Source organism: Tachypleus tridentatus, chromosome 13 (assembly GCF_004210375.1).
Source record: "Tachypleus tridentatus isolate NWPU-2018 chromosome 13, ASM421037v1, whole genome shotgun sequence".
Classification (NCBI taxonomy): Eukaryota; Metazoa; Arthropoda; class Merostomata; order Xiphosura; family Limulidae; genus Tachypleus; species Tachypleus tridentatus.
The window spans coordinates 124163060-124178678 of record NC_134837.1 but is presented as its reverse complement, the minus strand read 5'-3'; the positions used below and the strand labels follow the sequence as shown (position 1 = coordinate 124178678).

The 15619-nt window shown below is 32.9% G+C and overlaps 1 protein-coding gene across 6 annotated transcripts in view; it reads right to left on the bottom strand.

Moving 5' to 3' along the window:
• The window catches only part of LOC143240042 (uncharacterized), an 80149-nt gene that overhangs the window by 33896 nt on the left and 30634 nt on the right, over window positions 1–15619 (bottom strand). For 5 of the 6 annotated variants that reach the window (XR_013021531.1, XR_013021530.1, XM_076481824.1 and 2 more), the window contains exons 6-11: window positions 14029–14313; window positions 12735–12845; window positions 12179–12223; window positions 6241–6335; window positions 4478–4531; window positions 3069–3123 (exon numbers count right to left, since the gene is read on the bottom strand). Coding sequence is in view for 4 of the 6 variants with exons in the window: in XM_076481824.1 (XP_076337939.1) it covers window positions 3069–3123; window positions 4478–4531; window positions 6241–6335; window positions 12179–12223; window positions 12735–12845; window positions 14029–14313 (645 nt within the window). In the remaining 2 variants the exon portion in view is untranslated. The remainder of the gene's footprint in view (window positions 1–3068; window positions 3124–4477; window positions 4532–6240; window positions 6336–12178; window positions 12224–12734; window positions 12846–14028; window positions 14314–15619) is intronic. The other variant, XM_076481827.1, reaches the window with a different exon arrangement.

Here is a 15619-nt window from a genome sequence, read left to right as displayed (position 1 = left end):
AATATTGATGTAAAAAACCATAAAAGACACACTAACAAAAATTTTGATGTCTTTATATCTTATTTATATCCAAAAGTAAAATTAATGTTTAGTTGACAACTTTGGATCTGAAATACTTGAAAAATTTAATTATGCTGGAAGAAATAGGTTCAAACCATGTTAATGTTACACAGGATGTTAAAGAAACAAACAGTCAATGACCAGTAAAACTTTTAAAAGTGAACATAATCTTGGCCTGCCCATAAAGGAAACTCATTATTACAACTAGACTTGCACTGGAACTTTCACACACACTACAATACTATAGTATGTGCACAATGCTCAAGCTCTGCATGTGTACACACAAACACAACTGGTATGTATTATCATTCATACTTGTAGTTTTATTGATCTGGAGAGAGGCAATGCAAGCCTTATTTGCTGTTATTCCATTTCATACTGGTCAAACTTTCATAAAAGTTTGTTGCAAGTTATCATTATGCTCTGTTTAATTTGTGGATTTTCTTGCTTTTCTCATGGTAGTTAGGTTTCCAGTATTTTACAGAGCAGATTGGTCATGTCTGTTTAACATTAGCTTTAGGCTTATATGTGTATAATTGAAAGGGAGAAAGTGTTTAAAAGTTTGAGTTTGAATTTGTCTGTTTGAAGTAAAAATCCATTCCAGGACACTACTCATCTATCAGACAATACGTGGGTTTAAGTTGGTCATCCTAGGAACTTTTCAGTCTCAGATGACTATTAAAATTGAGCTGTGTAATACTTCCATATAAAATGTAGATGACATGGCAAAAAATAGCTCACATGACTATACTGTGAAGAATTATTGTTATTCACGATCTTACCTGATACGTTTCTAGTTTCTGCAATTTAGTTACTTTTACGATATTTAAAGAATACACATAAAAAACAAGAAACACAGTACTTACCTGAGTATTCATATTTCTTGATATAATCATACTTAACCCTACTTTTATACTAACAGTAATAATGTATTAAATAATTTTTATTTAATGAAATAATGCACCAAACAGACTATTAACATCCAAAAAGCTGACAATTTCTTCTAACAATCAGAATTTTTCTGATTTTCTAATGCAATGTTAGTTAAATTTAAGCTTACTTTTTTATAATAATGACACTTTTCCACTAAATAATTTTTATTTATTTAAATAACCATTTCCACACAGGCAGATGTGAAACACATCTGCTCAACTGGGAAAGAACATTTATGCAACAACACATACAGAACTCTGAAATATCCTCACAAAACCTGGTGAGATTTTGTTGAAGTTCACAGGTATCTTGAACACAAAGAATGATATTATTTCAATTACATCTTTCTAATGAAAAATGTTATTTATATATAGTAGTTATTTGTACTCAAACTATTCAGAGTTTAAGTGCAAGGTGATTTTAATTTCAAATATAAAATACTTTTCTTCTTATAGTTTTCATATTTCTATTGCATAGCCTCTAGAATCTCCTTAATGAATATCAAAAGTAAATATCTTTTTTTGTAAAATAACCCTAAAAATCTTTTTGTTGCATGTGTAATTTTGGGTCTCTTCCTTTTTATCCATATAGTTAATTTTTAATGTTTTACTTTTCTTTCCTTTATCATTTACTTTTCATTTTGACACATGTCAATGGTGCCAGCAGAACTTATTACAGCATCTGTGGCAGACCTTCGGCAAAGTTTTTGTGCACTGTGTACTATCTTAAGCCTCAGGAAATGATGCAAAGTATGAAGTATATTTAAAAAATGTTTAAACCTTTCAATTATACATCTTAAAACATAAATAATATATAATTAACTAAAGTATAATAGTAAAACCTAAATACAACAGAAGTGTATCTCTAATGGTAACATATTTAGGTAAGAAACAACTGGTAGTGTATACTTGATCTAGTAACCAATAATAGTAACACAGGCAGTCACATGCAATCCATGACAAGACCTTATAAACCAATTTCAAAATATCTATTGCTGGATTATACAGTAAAATGAGCTCTTCTTAATGACTATATTCATGCATGTGACTTTTAACATATATGCTGTAAACCTCAAACAAATCTATTGATGATGATGATAGCACCAGTCAGCATTGAAAATTTATTACTTATTTCAACTGCATTTATTCAGAGAACTTCAAGATGTACATATCAATAGTGTATGTAAACAAAATTATTGTTTAGACAGATCTACACAACTAGCATGAAATGCTAAAGTAGAGACTTTTCAGAGCTTGTGGGTCAAGTGAAAATATATTTGAAGTTTTAAGTAGATTTTTTAAAGGTTTCTTTTTAAATAAAGAATTTCATAAATGATAATGTTAATTTTATTCAAATACATCAATAGTAAAGGTATTTAATACAATTTTGAATGTAACACAGTGACTTATGCAGAAAAGTGTTTAAAGGGGTACATGGTTTTCGATTTGAATTTCAAGCAAGCTACACAAGAGTTATCTGCACTAGTCATTACTAAATTTAGCATTATAAGACTGGAGGGAAGGCAGCTAGTTTTAAGTGTGTGTGAAAAGAAGAATGGAACTAAGAGCTCAGTAAAAGAAAACAACGTCCTACAACTATTATAATTTGTCAAACATATAATATTAAATGATTTATTTTTACTACAGTTATTTTAACACCTGTACTTTATGTTAAAGGTGACTACCTTTTCACAAACAGATGCAGAGTAAAATGCAGAAGTCAAGGCTTGTGTGTCAAAGCACTTGCCTCTTAACATGATCTTCTGTAACAGCTAACTTGTTCAACTGAATTTCAATTATGTCTGGTAGATAGAATATCCCCAATGGTTTTGGATGCTACAGTAACAGAAGGCTTCCCAATATGAGTTGAAGAATAAAGTCAAGAAATGGCAACAGATGACTTTTGTTTCTCTTTTGTTAATCTCATAATACACATCTTGCTTCTTAAGCTAACTTTCATAATTTTATATAGTGCAGATTTTATCACCTTTATAATTTGTAATTTATAGTATTAATACTATTTACTTACCTAATATGTATGTTTCTTGTTAATGTGTCACCAAGAGCATTTCTTACCTTGAAATTTACCACTTCCTTTCACAGAAAATATCAAGAGAACATTTTTTGATTCCTAAAATAGAGAAATGTTTACTGATGCAAATAAGGAAATTTTATCGAAATACAAAAAAATACATTGTAACTCCTGTACATATGAAAGTATCTTAAACATTACTTGCTTCTTAAACTATAATAGATTATTATGTTTCTCTTTAAATACACAAGTTACTATCGCTCTTTATAAAGACAAGTTACAATTTACATAACTATCGCTCTTTACGTACACAAGTTACAATTTACATAACTATCGCTCTTTAAATACACAAGTTACACTTTACATAACTATCGCTCTTTAAATACACAAGTTACACTTTACATAACTATCGCTCTTTAAATACACAAGTTACACTTTACATAGCTATCGCTCTTAAATACACAAGTTACACTTTATATAGCTATCGCTCTTTAAATACATTAACTATCATAGCTTTAAATACACAAGTTACATCTTTACATAACTATCGCTATCTTTAAATACACAAGTTACACTTTATATAGCTATAACTATCAAGTTACACTTTAAATACACAAATACACAAGTTACACTTTATATAGCTATCACTCTTTAAATACACATATAGCTATCACTTTTAAATACACAAGTTACACTTTATATAGCTATCACTCTTTAAATACACAAGTTACACTTTATATAGCTATCACTCTTTAAATACACAAGTTACACTTTTATATAGCTATCACTTTTAAATACACAAGTTACACTTTATATAGCTATCACTCTTTAAATACACAAGTTACACTTTATATAGCTATCACTCTTTAAATACACAAGTTACACTTTATATAGCTATCACTCTTTAAATACACAAGTTACACTTTATATAGCTATCACTCTTTAAATACACAAGTTACACTTTATATAGCTATCACTCTTAAAATACACAAGTTTATATAGCTATCACTTTTAAAATACACAAGTTACACTTTATATAGCTATCACTCTTAAAATACACAAGTTACACTTTATATAGCTATCACTCTTTAAATACACAAGTTACACTTTATATAGCTATCACTCTTTAAATACACAAGTTACACTTTATATAGCTATCACTTTAAATACACAGTTACACTTTATATAGCTATCACTCTTAAAATACACAAGTTACACTTTATATAGCTATCACTCTTAAAATACACAAGTTACACTTTATATAGCTATCACTCTTTAAATACACAAGTTACACTTTATATAGCTATCACTCTTTAAATACACAAGTTACACTTTATATAACTAGTGCTTTTTTTTTTCTCAATCTGCTCTGCACACACAAATGAAAAGTGATAAACAGAATTTATGATATTTAGCTTGAAAAAACTGTCAAAGCATCACAAGTAATTCAAACCTTGAAGGCCTGGTTCAGTTTAGATTCATTCTGAGGTGGAGTAGACCAAACACCCTGAAACAAATAACAATAATAATACTTTAGACATCCACAAAGAAGTACATACGCTGTCATTAACACACACGACTTAACTAATTCCTCTTTAGTTGTGTTCATTCAACATATCCAGTTTCACAACATCACAAACTTAAATTAATGAAGGTAACTATACAATTTGATTTTATATTTGAAACAATTCAAAGTTTTGAATTATTATCTTAATGCTTTAAAAATGTACTGAAGTATTTTTTTAAAACAAACTTTTTTCTAGCTTTTTTTAATATAACCATACATACCACAGAGAGAAAAAAACACACATTTAGAATTACTCAAGTGGAACATGGAGTTTCTTTTATTGTTATTTAGAAAGTTGTATTTTAAATATGTAATCACTTTAAATATGTTACATGTTAATTAAAATATTTATCTTTGCAATTATATTTAGCATATCCACCGATTTCATTACATAACTTGCAAAAAAAAAAAAAAAAAGAAAAGAAAAAGTAATGTATTAAGACTGTAATTCACTTAGACCAATGGGATAACTAACCCAGAATTTGCATTATAGAAAATATTTCTGTAGCTTCCAAATGGAAATGGTATCACATAAATCAAATCTCAGGAACTATTTCTCACAAGAACATGCAAAGAGAAAAATAACAGCAGGAATGACTCTGTAGTTTGTTGCTTCTTGTTTATAATGGTTTTTAAATGAACATATGGAACATCTATTTTCACAGCAGTGATACTCTTAAAGTTGTACACCAGTAAAATGTAGTTCACTTCATTCTGCTTCATACATCTTGAAAAACAGGTGATGTTCATTGTAGTTCTACATAGTTTATTGGCAAACATAAAAATACCAGTAGAAAAGAAAGAAATTGCATAGTATTTAGTAAAGACAGAAGCACCACCAGAACAAAAATCATATGTATTTTTCACATTTTTCTTTATCAATTTCAAATTCAGTAGTATAATTTTTCTCTTTGAACAACTTTACAAAATACGAGTCTTGAAAAATTTTTAAATCATATAAATTTTGCCCCAAGCTTTTTAATGATATCAAATGACACATGAAAGGTATCAAAGTGTGTACAAAATTTTTAGAGTTAATTTTTGTTTAGTTGTAGCCCAAAACCTCTAATATCAATCAATAGTCCTCATTGGAATTTTCCTCTCATATGGCAGTTAATTGGTACTTATGCATCAGTTTAATAATAAGCATGAACAAAACTGGAATTTTGAGCCTGAATGGCTCATTATATGCATCAATTAGAGACTTCTATGATTCAAAAGCAGTTATAAAATGAATCACAAAGATACATAATGGGTTATCTGTGCTTTGCTTGCCATACTTATTGAAACCTGATAATGTTGTAAGTCAGCAAATATACTTCTGTGCGACTGGAGGGACAGTAGTTGTCTCTAAATGTAAACTACTGGTAACACAGTTGCCAGTCAGTCAGCACCACTCGTCATCATGATGGGCAAGGAATCAAACTGACTGTCACTTTTGTTACCTACCAACAACTGAAAGTGTGGAGTGTATTCAGTGGCATCACATTTGGAACAAGCAGAAAAGAAACAAGGTTCTGACTAATAAGCATGGAACTTAAGAAGAATTAATTTTTATATACAATCTTGTTCGTTTTCAATTTTATTTTGAAACAAATACTTCACAGTTTTCAATTACACTTCTCTATAATAAAGTTTGAACTACTCACCTTGGCCTTTGACAATACAACATTTTCTATGTTATTGCTTTTCATGAGGAAGAACCTTGCTCCCCGGAAGAAATACTTCACCAAATGGCTGTAATCTGAGAGAGAACATATTTAAATTAATGCAAGAAGAAGGGGAAAAAATAGTAATCTTACTCAGGTTATACAGAGCAGTTAGAAGTCTATAAAGATAAATACAATTAACTAATTAACTAGTATTTACCAAATGTCTGTAAACTGAGAGAGAACATTTAAATTAATGCAGAAAAAAACATACATTATTTATAATCAACAGAGAACCAAATGATGTATTCCATAAAGGGAACTATCAATTTCACTTTTAGTTCAAGCTTGATAATTGGGAAACAAGTTGATAAGCTTAGATAGTGTTTTAAAAGCTCTTGAAACATACAGAAAACCAAAAAACTGTTGCATTATTTAATTTCATGAAAAAATTATTTAATGTTGTGCTACCATTAGTATAAAAAAAAAGATTGATTGATTGATTTAGTGTTTTATGGCACAAAGCAGCGAGGCTATCTGCGCCAAATGTCCAGTAAAAAGGTAAAAATAAATTAAATGTAGTAAAATACATAAAAGGGATTGAAGGTAAAACAAAACATCATTGAAAAACAGAAAAAGTATAAAATCAATGTTGACACCTAGTCTACAATCTTAAGAGAGAAAGCAGAGTAAGAGAAGTTATAAAGGACTTTCTCTAGCAAAATGGTAATGATCATAACCCACCAGAAAGACTAACAGGTAAGTACAAGAACCACCGTCAGTCACCTGAAGTTGGCCTTTCCAGTCCTGGTTCTGGTTATGTGTCATTATACCCAGTACTAAAAGGTAAAGTGATAAAAGTGTTAAATGACATGCAGCAAAAGTGTAATAACAACTCGCCAGGATGACTAACGGGTAGTTCAAACAGCAGCGTAAGTCAACTGAAGTTGGCCTTTCCAGTCCTGGTGTTGAGTTATTTAATGTTCTGGCCATTTTACAATGTCAAATTGAACTAGAGAGATTGAGACTGAAAAGGGAACCACGATTAAAAAGGTGTAATGAATAAATATCAAACTCTTAAATGAGGTTAAAAAGATTAATGGCCATTAAAAAACTTAAAACTTTATCAAGGTGGACAGTGTCACCATCACCAAATACAATGTCCAATGTTACAGACAAACCCTGGGACAGAACATGTTTAAAATAGTGCAGTTGTAACAATGGCAGGAAAGTAAAATGTAGCTCACAGCGATTTGAGTGTTACACAAACTACACACTGGTGCATCAGTTCCAGATAAAAGAAAACGATGAGTTAAAAAAATGTGACCAATGCGTAGTCTAGTTAGAACAACTTCCTCCTTCAGAACCTTACAGAAGTTAGACGGCCAAGGCCCAATATAATGTTTTATTTGAAAAAGAGGAAGGAAAACACATCCCCAAGTGGGATGCTTTGGTAAGGAGCGAAGTTTCGAAGAGTACAATAAACACAGTTGCAAACGGCGAAAGTGCATAGAAGGTTCGTGAGATTCCACATATAAGCTCTGAACTGGGGAGGTGCGGAAAGCCCCAGTGCAGAGTCAAAATCCTTGATGATGAATGGGGTCCAGCATCTTTAAGGCTTAGGGTCTGTCAGAGCCATAGAACTCCATAGTCGAGTTTTGAATGAATAAGAGCACGATATATCTTTAACATCAATCCGCTTCCCAACTGGCAGTAGAGAGGACACAGAGGATGTTCAGTGCTCTTGTGCATTTGACCCGTAGCTGCTTTAAGTGTGGTATAAAGGTCAGCTTACGGTCAAAGATAAGCCCCAAGAACTTGGTCTCAGGGACCACTGGCAGCAAAACTTCACTGGTACGGAGTTCAGGATCAGGGTGAATACCCTGTTGGCGGCAAAAGTGCACGCAAACTGGTTTTAGAGAGAGTGAAGTTAAAGCTGTTTGCTGTGGTCAACTTCAGTAAACAATTGAGAGAAATCTGTAGCTGCCGTTCAATATACCTCATGTTTCACGACTGAATGAGATGTGAAAGTCATCAACATCGAGCCTGTTTGCAACAGTGAGAGGGAGTTTTTCAGTGATGGCATTTATCTTTATACTGAAAAGTGTGACAGTGGCAAGCAGGATTCCACCACGGACGAGGATATCGTGGAAAACGTGTTAAGGTTTTAGAAATACACTGAGCAGCTGCTTGTATAATACAGTCAGTTACCGCTGCCACACAGCCGTCTATCGATGGCAAGATCAAGTTCTGCGAGAGCAGTGAAAGTGGACCAGTCTGCCTGATTCAGCTTCCATCGGAGGCACGCAGGTAGGATGGCATCGACCATGGCCAGTCTCTCTCAAAAGTATAGGAAAATTATCACTGCCTAGTGGATTATTGTCAACCCTCCATGAAAAATGAGAAAATAATGAAGGGGAGCAAACCAAGAGATCAATAGTGGTAAAGGACTGACTAGGTGCGTGAAAATAAGTGGAAGAACCAGTATTGAAAAGAGAAAGATTGTGATCAAAGAGCATACTCTCTACAGAGCGACCCCTCCTAGCAATAACAGCACTTCCCCAGAGGGAATGATGTCCATTAAAGTCCCCCAGAATTAGAAATGGAGATGGCAACTGTTCAACGAGAGCATCAAGATCTGATTGATCATATGTCTCTCCAGGGGACAGGTAGAGAGAACAAACAGTGATGGTATGACCCAAGGAAACACGGATGGCTATGGCCTCCAAGGGTGTGTTGAGTGACAAAGACAGAGTGAGCACATGCTGATCAACCAATAGTGCCACCCCTCCATGTACTCGTCCATCACACAGCCTGTCATTTCTGTACAGAGAAAACTGCCAAATGGTGACTGTATCAGCAGGGTTTAGAAATGTTTCTTGTAAGGAAAGACATACAGGATGATAGGAAGAAATCAGTGTTTTGATATCATCCAGATTAGAATGTAGACCTCGACAGTTCCATTGTTTCAAAGTGGCCATTTTTTATTTACGTGTAGGCGAATTGGGTGGAGAGCTCTTCTGTTTTTGACCACGTCTTTTTTCCTTACTGTCCTTATTCGGAGGAGGTCTATCGACCTCCATGGATCCTGGCCTGGGTCGATGGCGCAGGTCTTTGTTGTTGGAAGGGGATTCCAGTGACTGAGAACACGAACGAATGATTGTTTTGCATCGTGGGGTTGGAGAAAAAGATGTATCAGAAGAAATGCCTATATTTGAAACCAAAGGATGTGGACCTTGAGATTTGTTGGACTGTATGGGAGGAACAGAGATGTGTGTAGAACTCGATTCATCAACCTTTTTAACCATGGAGGTCAAAAGGTTTTTCATTTGTTTTGAAAACGATTCCCTTGGAGGTACAGAGAGATCTGTCTGCACTCCCACTGTAGCAGCATATGTCCGAGATGGAGTGGCAGGCAGCAATTTCCGAGCCTCAGAATAACTAATGTTATGTGTCGTTTACAAACGCTGCACCTCTTTTTCCTCCAACCATTCTGGGCAAGAACACAAGTAGGAAGGGTGGGAACCATAGCAATTTACACAATGTCGGTCCGTGTGACACTCATAGGCATCGTGGTCCTTACCACCACAATGAGCACATGTCAGGGAACCACGACAGGATGTCTTTGAGTGGCCGAACCTCTGACATTGGAAACATCGAAGAGGGTTTGGAATGTACGGCCGTACCCTGCAAAATTGGATAACCTGCCTTGATGGTGGCAGGTGCACGTGGTGATGTAAATGTCAAAACGAGGATATTTGTCGACAGTGTAACTCCGTCTTTGCAAGTGGAGATGTGCCTCATTGCAGAAACTCCTCAAGTGGAGAATCTCTGACTTGGGGATGTTCTTCAAATCCCTCTCAACAATAACTCCTCATGATGAATTCAAGGTAGCATGAGGGGTAACCTCAATATGCACATTCCCAATTGCCTTTGAATTCAAGAGGAGTTCACTGTGTTGGGATGTGGATGTTTGAACCAATATGTCTCCAGATCGAAGCTTCTTTACTGACTTTGGAGAGCCAGCAAGTCCCTCTAGTCCCTTTTGAATAAAAAAGGGGACATTTGCTTTAAAGGTTTTTCTGAAAGAGAATGTAATATAAGAAAATGGGGTACAGATGTTACAGATGTTAAAGATTGCTGCTCAGAATCTTCAAGACGTGGTCGCTTACCTATTGACTGTTTTTTCACTATTTTATTTATATTTTTTATTGGAGGATCCATAATAAAAAAAAGGGAAATTTCGGTACCCACTGACCACACCCTCCATGAAGCCCTACGAGGGGACGCACTACAATGTCATGCAAGGACATTGCAGCAACGCCAGGGTTCCGTGAGCACTATACCCAAACACCAGCATCAGACACAATGTCCACAACACCCGTTGAGAACTTCCACCACTGGTACTTGGTTGGCTCTAGCCCAAGAGGACCAGCCGATTGACCCAAGGAAGGCCGCCAGGAATTCAAGGCCAAAGTGATGTGTTAGGGTTGGATCCCTCAACCACCAGGATCCTCTCCTCCCCTTCACGGGTCGCCATGCACGGCAAACACGTGGGTGGATGTTTAGATTCCAGAGGAGGTAAACTGAAAGAACAGAACCTTCCCTGGGAGGTCCCCTCACCACGTACAGGAATCCACACAAAGAGAAAAAAGAAAAGAAAAAGATGACCTAGATAAGTACTATATTTCTTATATTTCATATTCATGATATTCTAAAAACATGTAGGTTCAAAAAGTCTTGATAATACTGAAATAGAAACCCTAATAACCCAAGTACTTTCAAAAGGTGGACTTTACTTTTTCAGGGGCAATCTTCTATTTCACATGTATTCTTTATTCATTGTTATAAAAATAACTACAAGATACAAATAGGAAAATGTTTATGTTAGTTAAGGTTAGATTAGGTGAAATGATTAATAATAACATACAATTATTTCTCAAGGCAAGCTCGCAAGTAGCTCATATGTAATGTAATTCAATAATGTTACACGAGTTACATGTTTTACAAGTGATTTACAACTTATAAAAGTGTAAACAGTAATTAGTCAGGATTTAAAAGAGCTGTAAAACAATAAAGTTTAAGTATAAATAGTTGTATACTGTTTTGAGTGTAAAGTTATTTTTGGTTTGTTTTGAATTTCACACAAAGTTACATGAGGGCTATCTGCACTAGCCATCCATAATTTCAGCAGTGTAAGACTAGAAGGAAGGCAGCTGGTCATCACCACCCACCACCATCTCTTGGGCTGCTCTTTTACCAATGAATAGTGGGATTGACTGTCACATTATAACGTCCCCATGGCTGAAAGAGTGAGCATGTTTGATGTGACAGGAATTCGAACCTGCCACCCTCAGAATACGACATGAGTGCCTTAATCACCTGGCTATGCCGGGCCCTAAAGCTATTTATTATAAACAAATATGTTTCATGCAACAATCTGAAGTCATTTCAGACAGAAAACAAGGGTAATATATGTTTATTTCAATTTCTTTTCTTGGTGGTTACAATGTCAGTCAAACTGACCAACCTTGTACAAAGTCAGAGTATAGAAAATTACAGATAAAATATAAAGTTCTATTAAAAGAAAAAAATTTGAAATTTATTTTAGGTAGTTTGAGTTCATGTAAATAAAATTTGAAATTTTTGAGTTAAAGAAAAATATTTTAAATCTTTCTATAGAAATCACTTAACACCTGGAATAGCATATATAAAATCTTAAGTAAAAATGTTTCATTCAAAACCTTTTTGTGTACAATAGATTTTAATGTTTAAAAGCCTGTCAAATTTTGTAAGATACATAAGATGTATTATAGTATGGAAGTTATAACAAGTACAAAATTAGACCGACCTTATAGCAAGAGAGCAATCAAGTTGACATAAAGTGTAATTAAATATGAATCTTGTACTAACTTCTATTTGAGAAAAACAACTTTACCTTTTTTAATTACTGATGAAGAGATTCTTTCTCTTTTGGGACTCCCTGAAAAATTTCATTATCTTAATTTGAAACCCAAAAAGACTGATGTAATACACTTCTAGAAACTTCAGGAAATATTTAATTTAGTTCAACCAAACTGTATTCAATATCTGAACTATTCTTGTTATGAAACACTAATATTTGTTAATAAACATCAGAAGAAATTTAAATTCAATATTAAACTATTAACCTAAAAAACTCGTTAGGTGTAGTTTAAACTTCATGTTGATATAAATGAAACAATGAGTTCATAACAAAACAGTGATTTTGGTGTCAGTAATTGATAATGGATACACAAGAGCTTTATAAATCTCAAATTACTTTCTGAAATTTTATCAACACATCACTGTTTTTATAAGTTATTCTTATGTATTTTAAGTTACATCTAGGTATGAAGAATTATCTTGAAATGTAAAGAATTCAACAAAAGTTACCACCAGTGCACTCTAAAATGTTCACAGTATCCAACATCTTTCTTTAAGAAAGGAACAACAGATCAGGAAAATCAACTTACGTTCCCCTATGTCTTCCTTTTCTTCAAACACAATTGGAGAGTGCGTCCTTTTCCTTGCCCTAACTCTCTTATCTTTCACAATATCACTTCTTTTCTCGTCTTCTTCAAACTCTAAAAGATAACATTATAATCAAGTTAAAAACTAAAGCCAAAAATAACTAAAACATGATTTATTTTTATCTGTGAAAAAAACCCATTACTGTAAAACTATATTAGAATAACTAGACAGTCAACTTCAATCCATCACAGCTACAAAAACTTCAAGTGAAAGTGTACCTTTATCACACTGGTATAATGTGACAAAAATTATTTTTTAAGAAAATCTAGTAGCTTTAGCTATTCAGTACATATTTCTGATAGCTAAACCAAGACTCACAGAAACAAATAACAGTGTTTCATTCATGTCAACTGCAATAGTGACATTAATCAACCGTAGTATCTGTATTATAAAAAAAATATTTTTTTTTATAACACCATTCTCCTATAAGTAGTTTCTTTCTTCTCCAAACATTTCATAAAAACTTTCTGACACCTTTTATCTTTCATTTTTCTGAGGAGACAACATTTAGTTACAGATCGATGTAACGTTATACACATTTCACAGCTAATTTTATCTGGTGACATTACTAACAACAACAACAACAAAAAGAGAGAGAGAAGAAGAAGAAGAAAAAAAAAAGAGAGAAAAGAAGAAAAACAACTGAAGTGAAAAAATACACCAGACAATAACTTACAATCTCTGAAGAGAGAATGATCAATGTCAGTAGGACTTGTAGCCATTAGAAAATACAATATCAGTGCAAGTAGAACAAAACAATAATCAGTGTAATCAAGACCTGCTTCACTGAAAGGACAGTTTGTTCAATCATGTAACAACCAACGAGTATCCTCTTTAACACAAATTTCTTCACATATCACACTAAAAATTTTTTATCAATCAGATTCAGTTAATCATGCTGTGCTAGTGGAAAGAGCTTTGATAAACTGTAAAATACTGAAGAGCTACAATACTGGAAATACAATAAAACTTTCCAAGTTTCTTGCTTAAAACTTTATAACTAGTATTTCTTCTAATTCTTAAATATTTCTTCTGAGATGGTTCAGTAACCAGTTTTATTCTCTATTTGTACCACTTTTCATTTAAGAGTAAACCATCTTTCAATCAATTACAACAACTGAATTAACCTGTAAACATGATATTACTTCAAAGCCAACAAACTACTAAAAGTGGGTTTTGTATATTTTACATTACAAATTAATCTTTTAAAAAATAAAAGTATTAGTTTTCTCTTACCTGATCCTGAACAAGAATTTGATTCTGAGCCAGATGATGAAACAGTACTACTGTTATCATCATGATCTTCACAGGAACAACATTCTGACATGGAATCTTCACTGTCTGAGTCATCATCATTGTTTAAATTGGTGGACTGTTCTCTATCCTTTATTTCTTCATTCAGTTCGTCAGAGTTGACAGTCACATTCAGGTTGTCACCATGAACATCATTTCCTGGTTCTTCTACCTTGGGAAAAACTTTCTTCTCCACTACTGATTGTGTTTTCATTTTGACAGACAATGCTAGAATAATACAACCATGAGAAACTCCTTAATGAAAATGTATTACAGTTTAAACTGCTTAGATTAAAATATCATCTACAATAAAGTACCTCCACTTCTAGTTTAATCACACAAGTAGACTTACCAATAACTAACTTTACATATATTTGGCAGCTTCGGGAATAATTCTCGTTTATTCACATGCTTGTTACACAAATAGATTGATCAATATTTTACTTTTATGTGTTTTGTAACTATAGCACTAATTCTGGTTTACTCACATGCTTGTTCTACAAATAGATTGATCAATATTATATTTTCTAGCTATAACACTAATTCTGATTTAGTCATACACTTGTTCTACAAATAGATTTACCAATATTATACTTTATGTGTTTTGTAACTATAGCACTAATTCTGATTTAGTCATACACTTGTTCTATGAATAGATTTACCAATATTATACTTTATGTGTTTTGTAACTATAGCACTAATTCTGGTTTACTCACATGCTTGTTCTACAAATAGATTGATCAATATTATATTTTCTAGCTATAACACTAATTCTGATTTAGTCATACACTTGTTCTACAAATAGATTTACCAATATTATACTTTATGTGTTTTGTAACTATAGCACTAATTCTGGTTTACTCACATGCTTGTTCTACAAACAGATTTATCAATAGTATATTTTATGTATTCTGTAACTATAGCACTAATTCTGGTTCAGTTATACACATATTCTACAAACAGATTTATCAACTGTGTACTTTATGTATTTTGTAACTACAGCACTAATTTTGGTTTAGGTATGCACTTATTCTACAAACAGATTTATCAATAGTATATTTTATGTATTTTATAAGTATAGCACTAATTCTGGTTTAGTTATACACTTATTCTACAAACAGATTTATCAATTTTATACTTTTATGTATTTTGTAACTATAGCACTAATTATTGTTTACTCACATGCTTGTTCTACAAATATATTTACCAATATTATACTTTATATGTTTTGTAACTACAGCATTAATTCTGGTGTAGTCACATACTAGTTCTACAAAAAGATTTATCAATTTTTTACCTCACACAGAAAACCAGCTCCAATCAACACAAACCAAGTAATCCTCACAGACTAAAGAGTGAAGGCATAAAAAATTTACCACTTACAAAAGAATCTGCCCTTTCTATTAGTTACAAACATGTCAGCCAGCCCAATGAAGTTTTACCAAATACCTGAATAAAATCTGTCTTAATGGATGAACAAACAAGAGCAATAAATCTTGACCTACAGATTTATAATAATTATCAGTGACAGAAG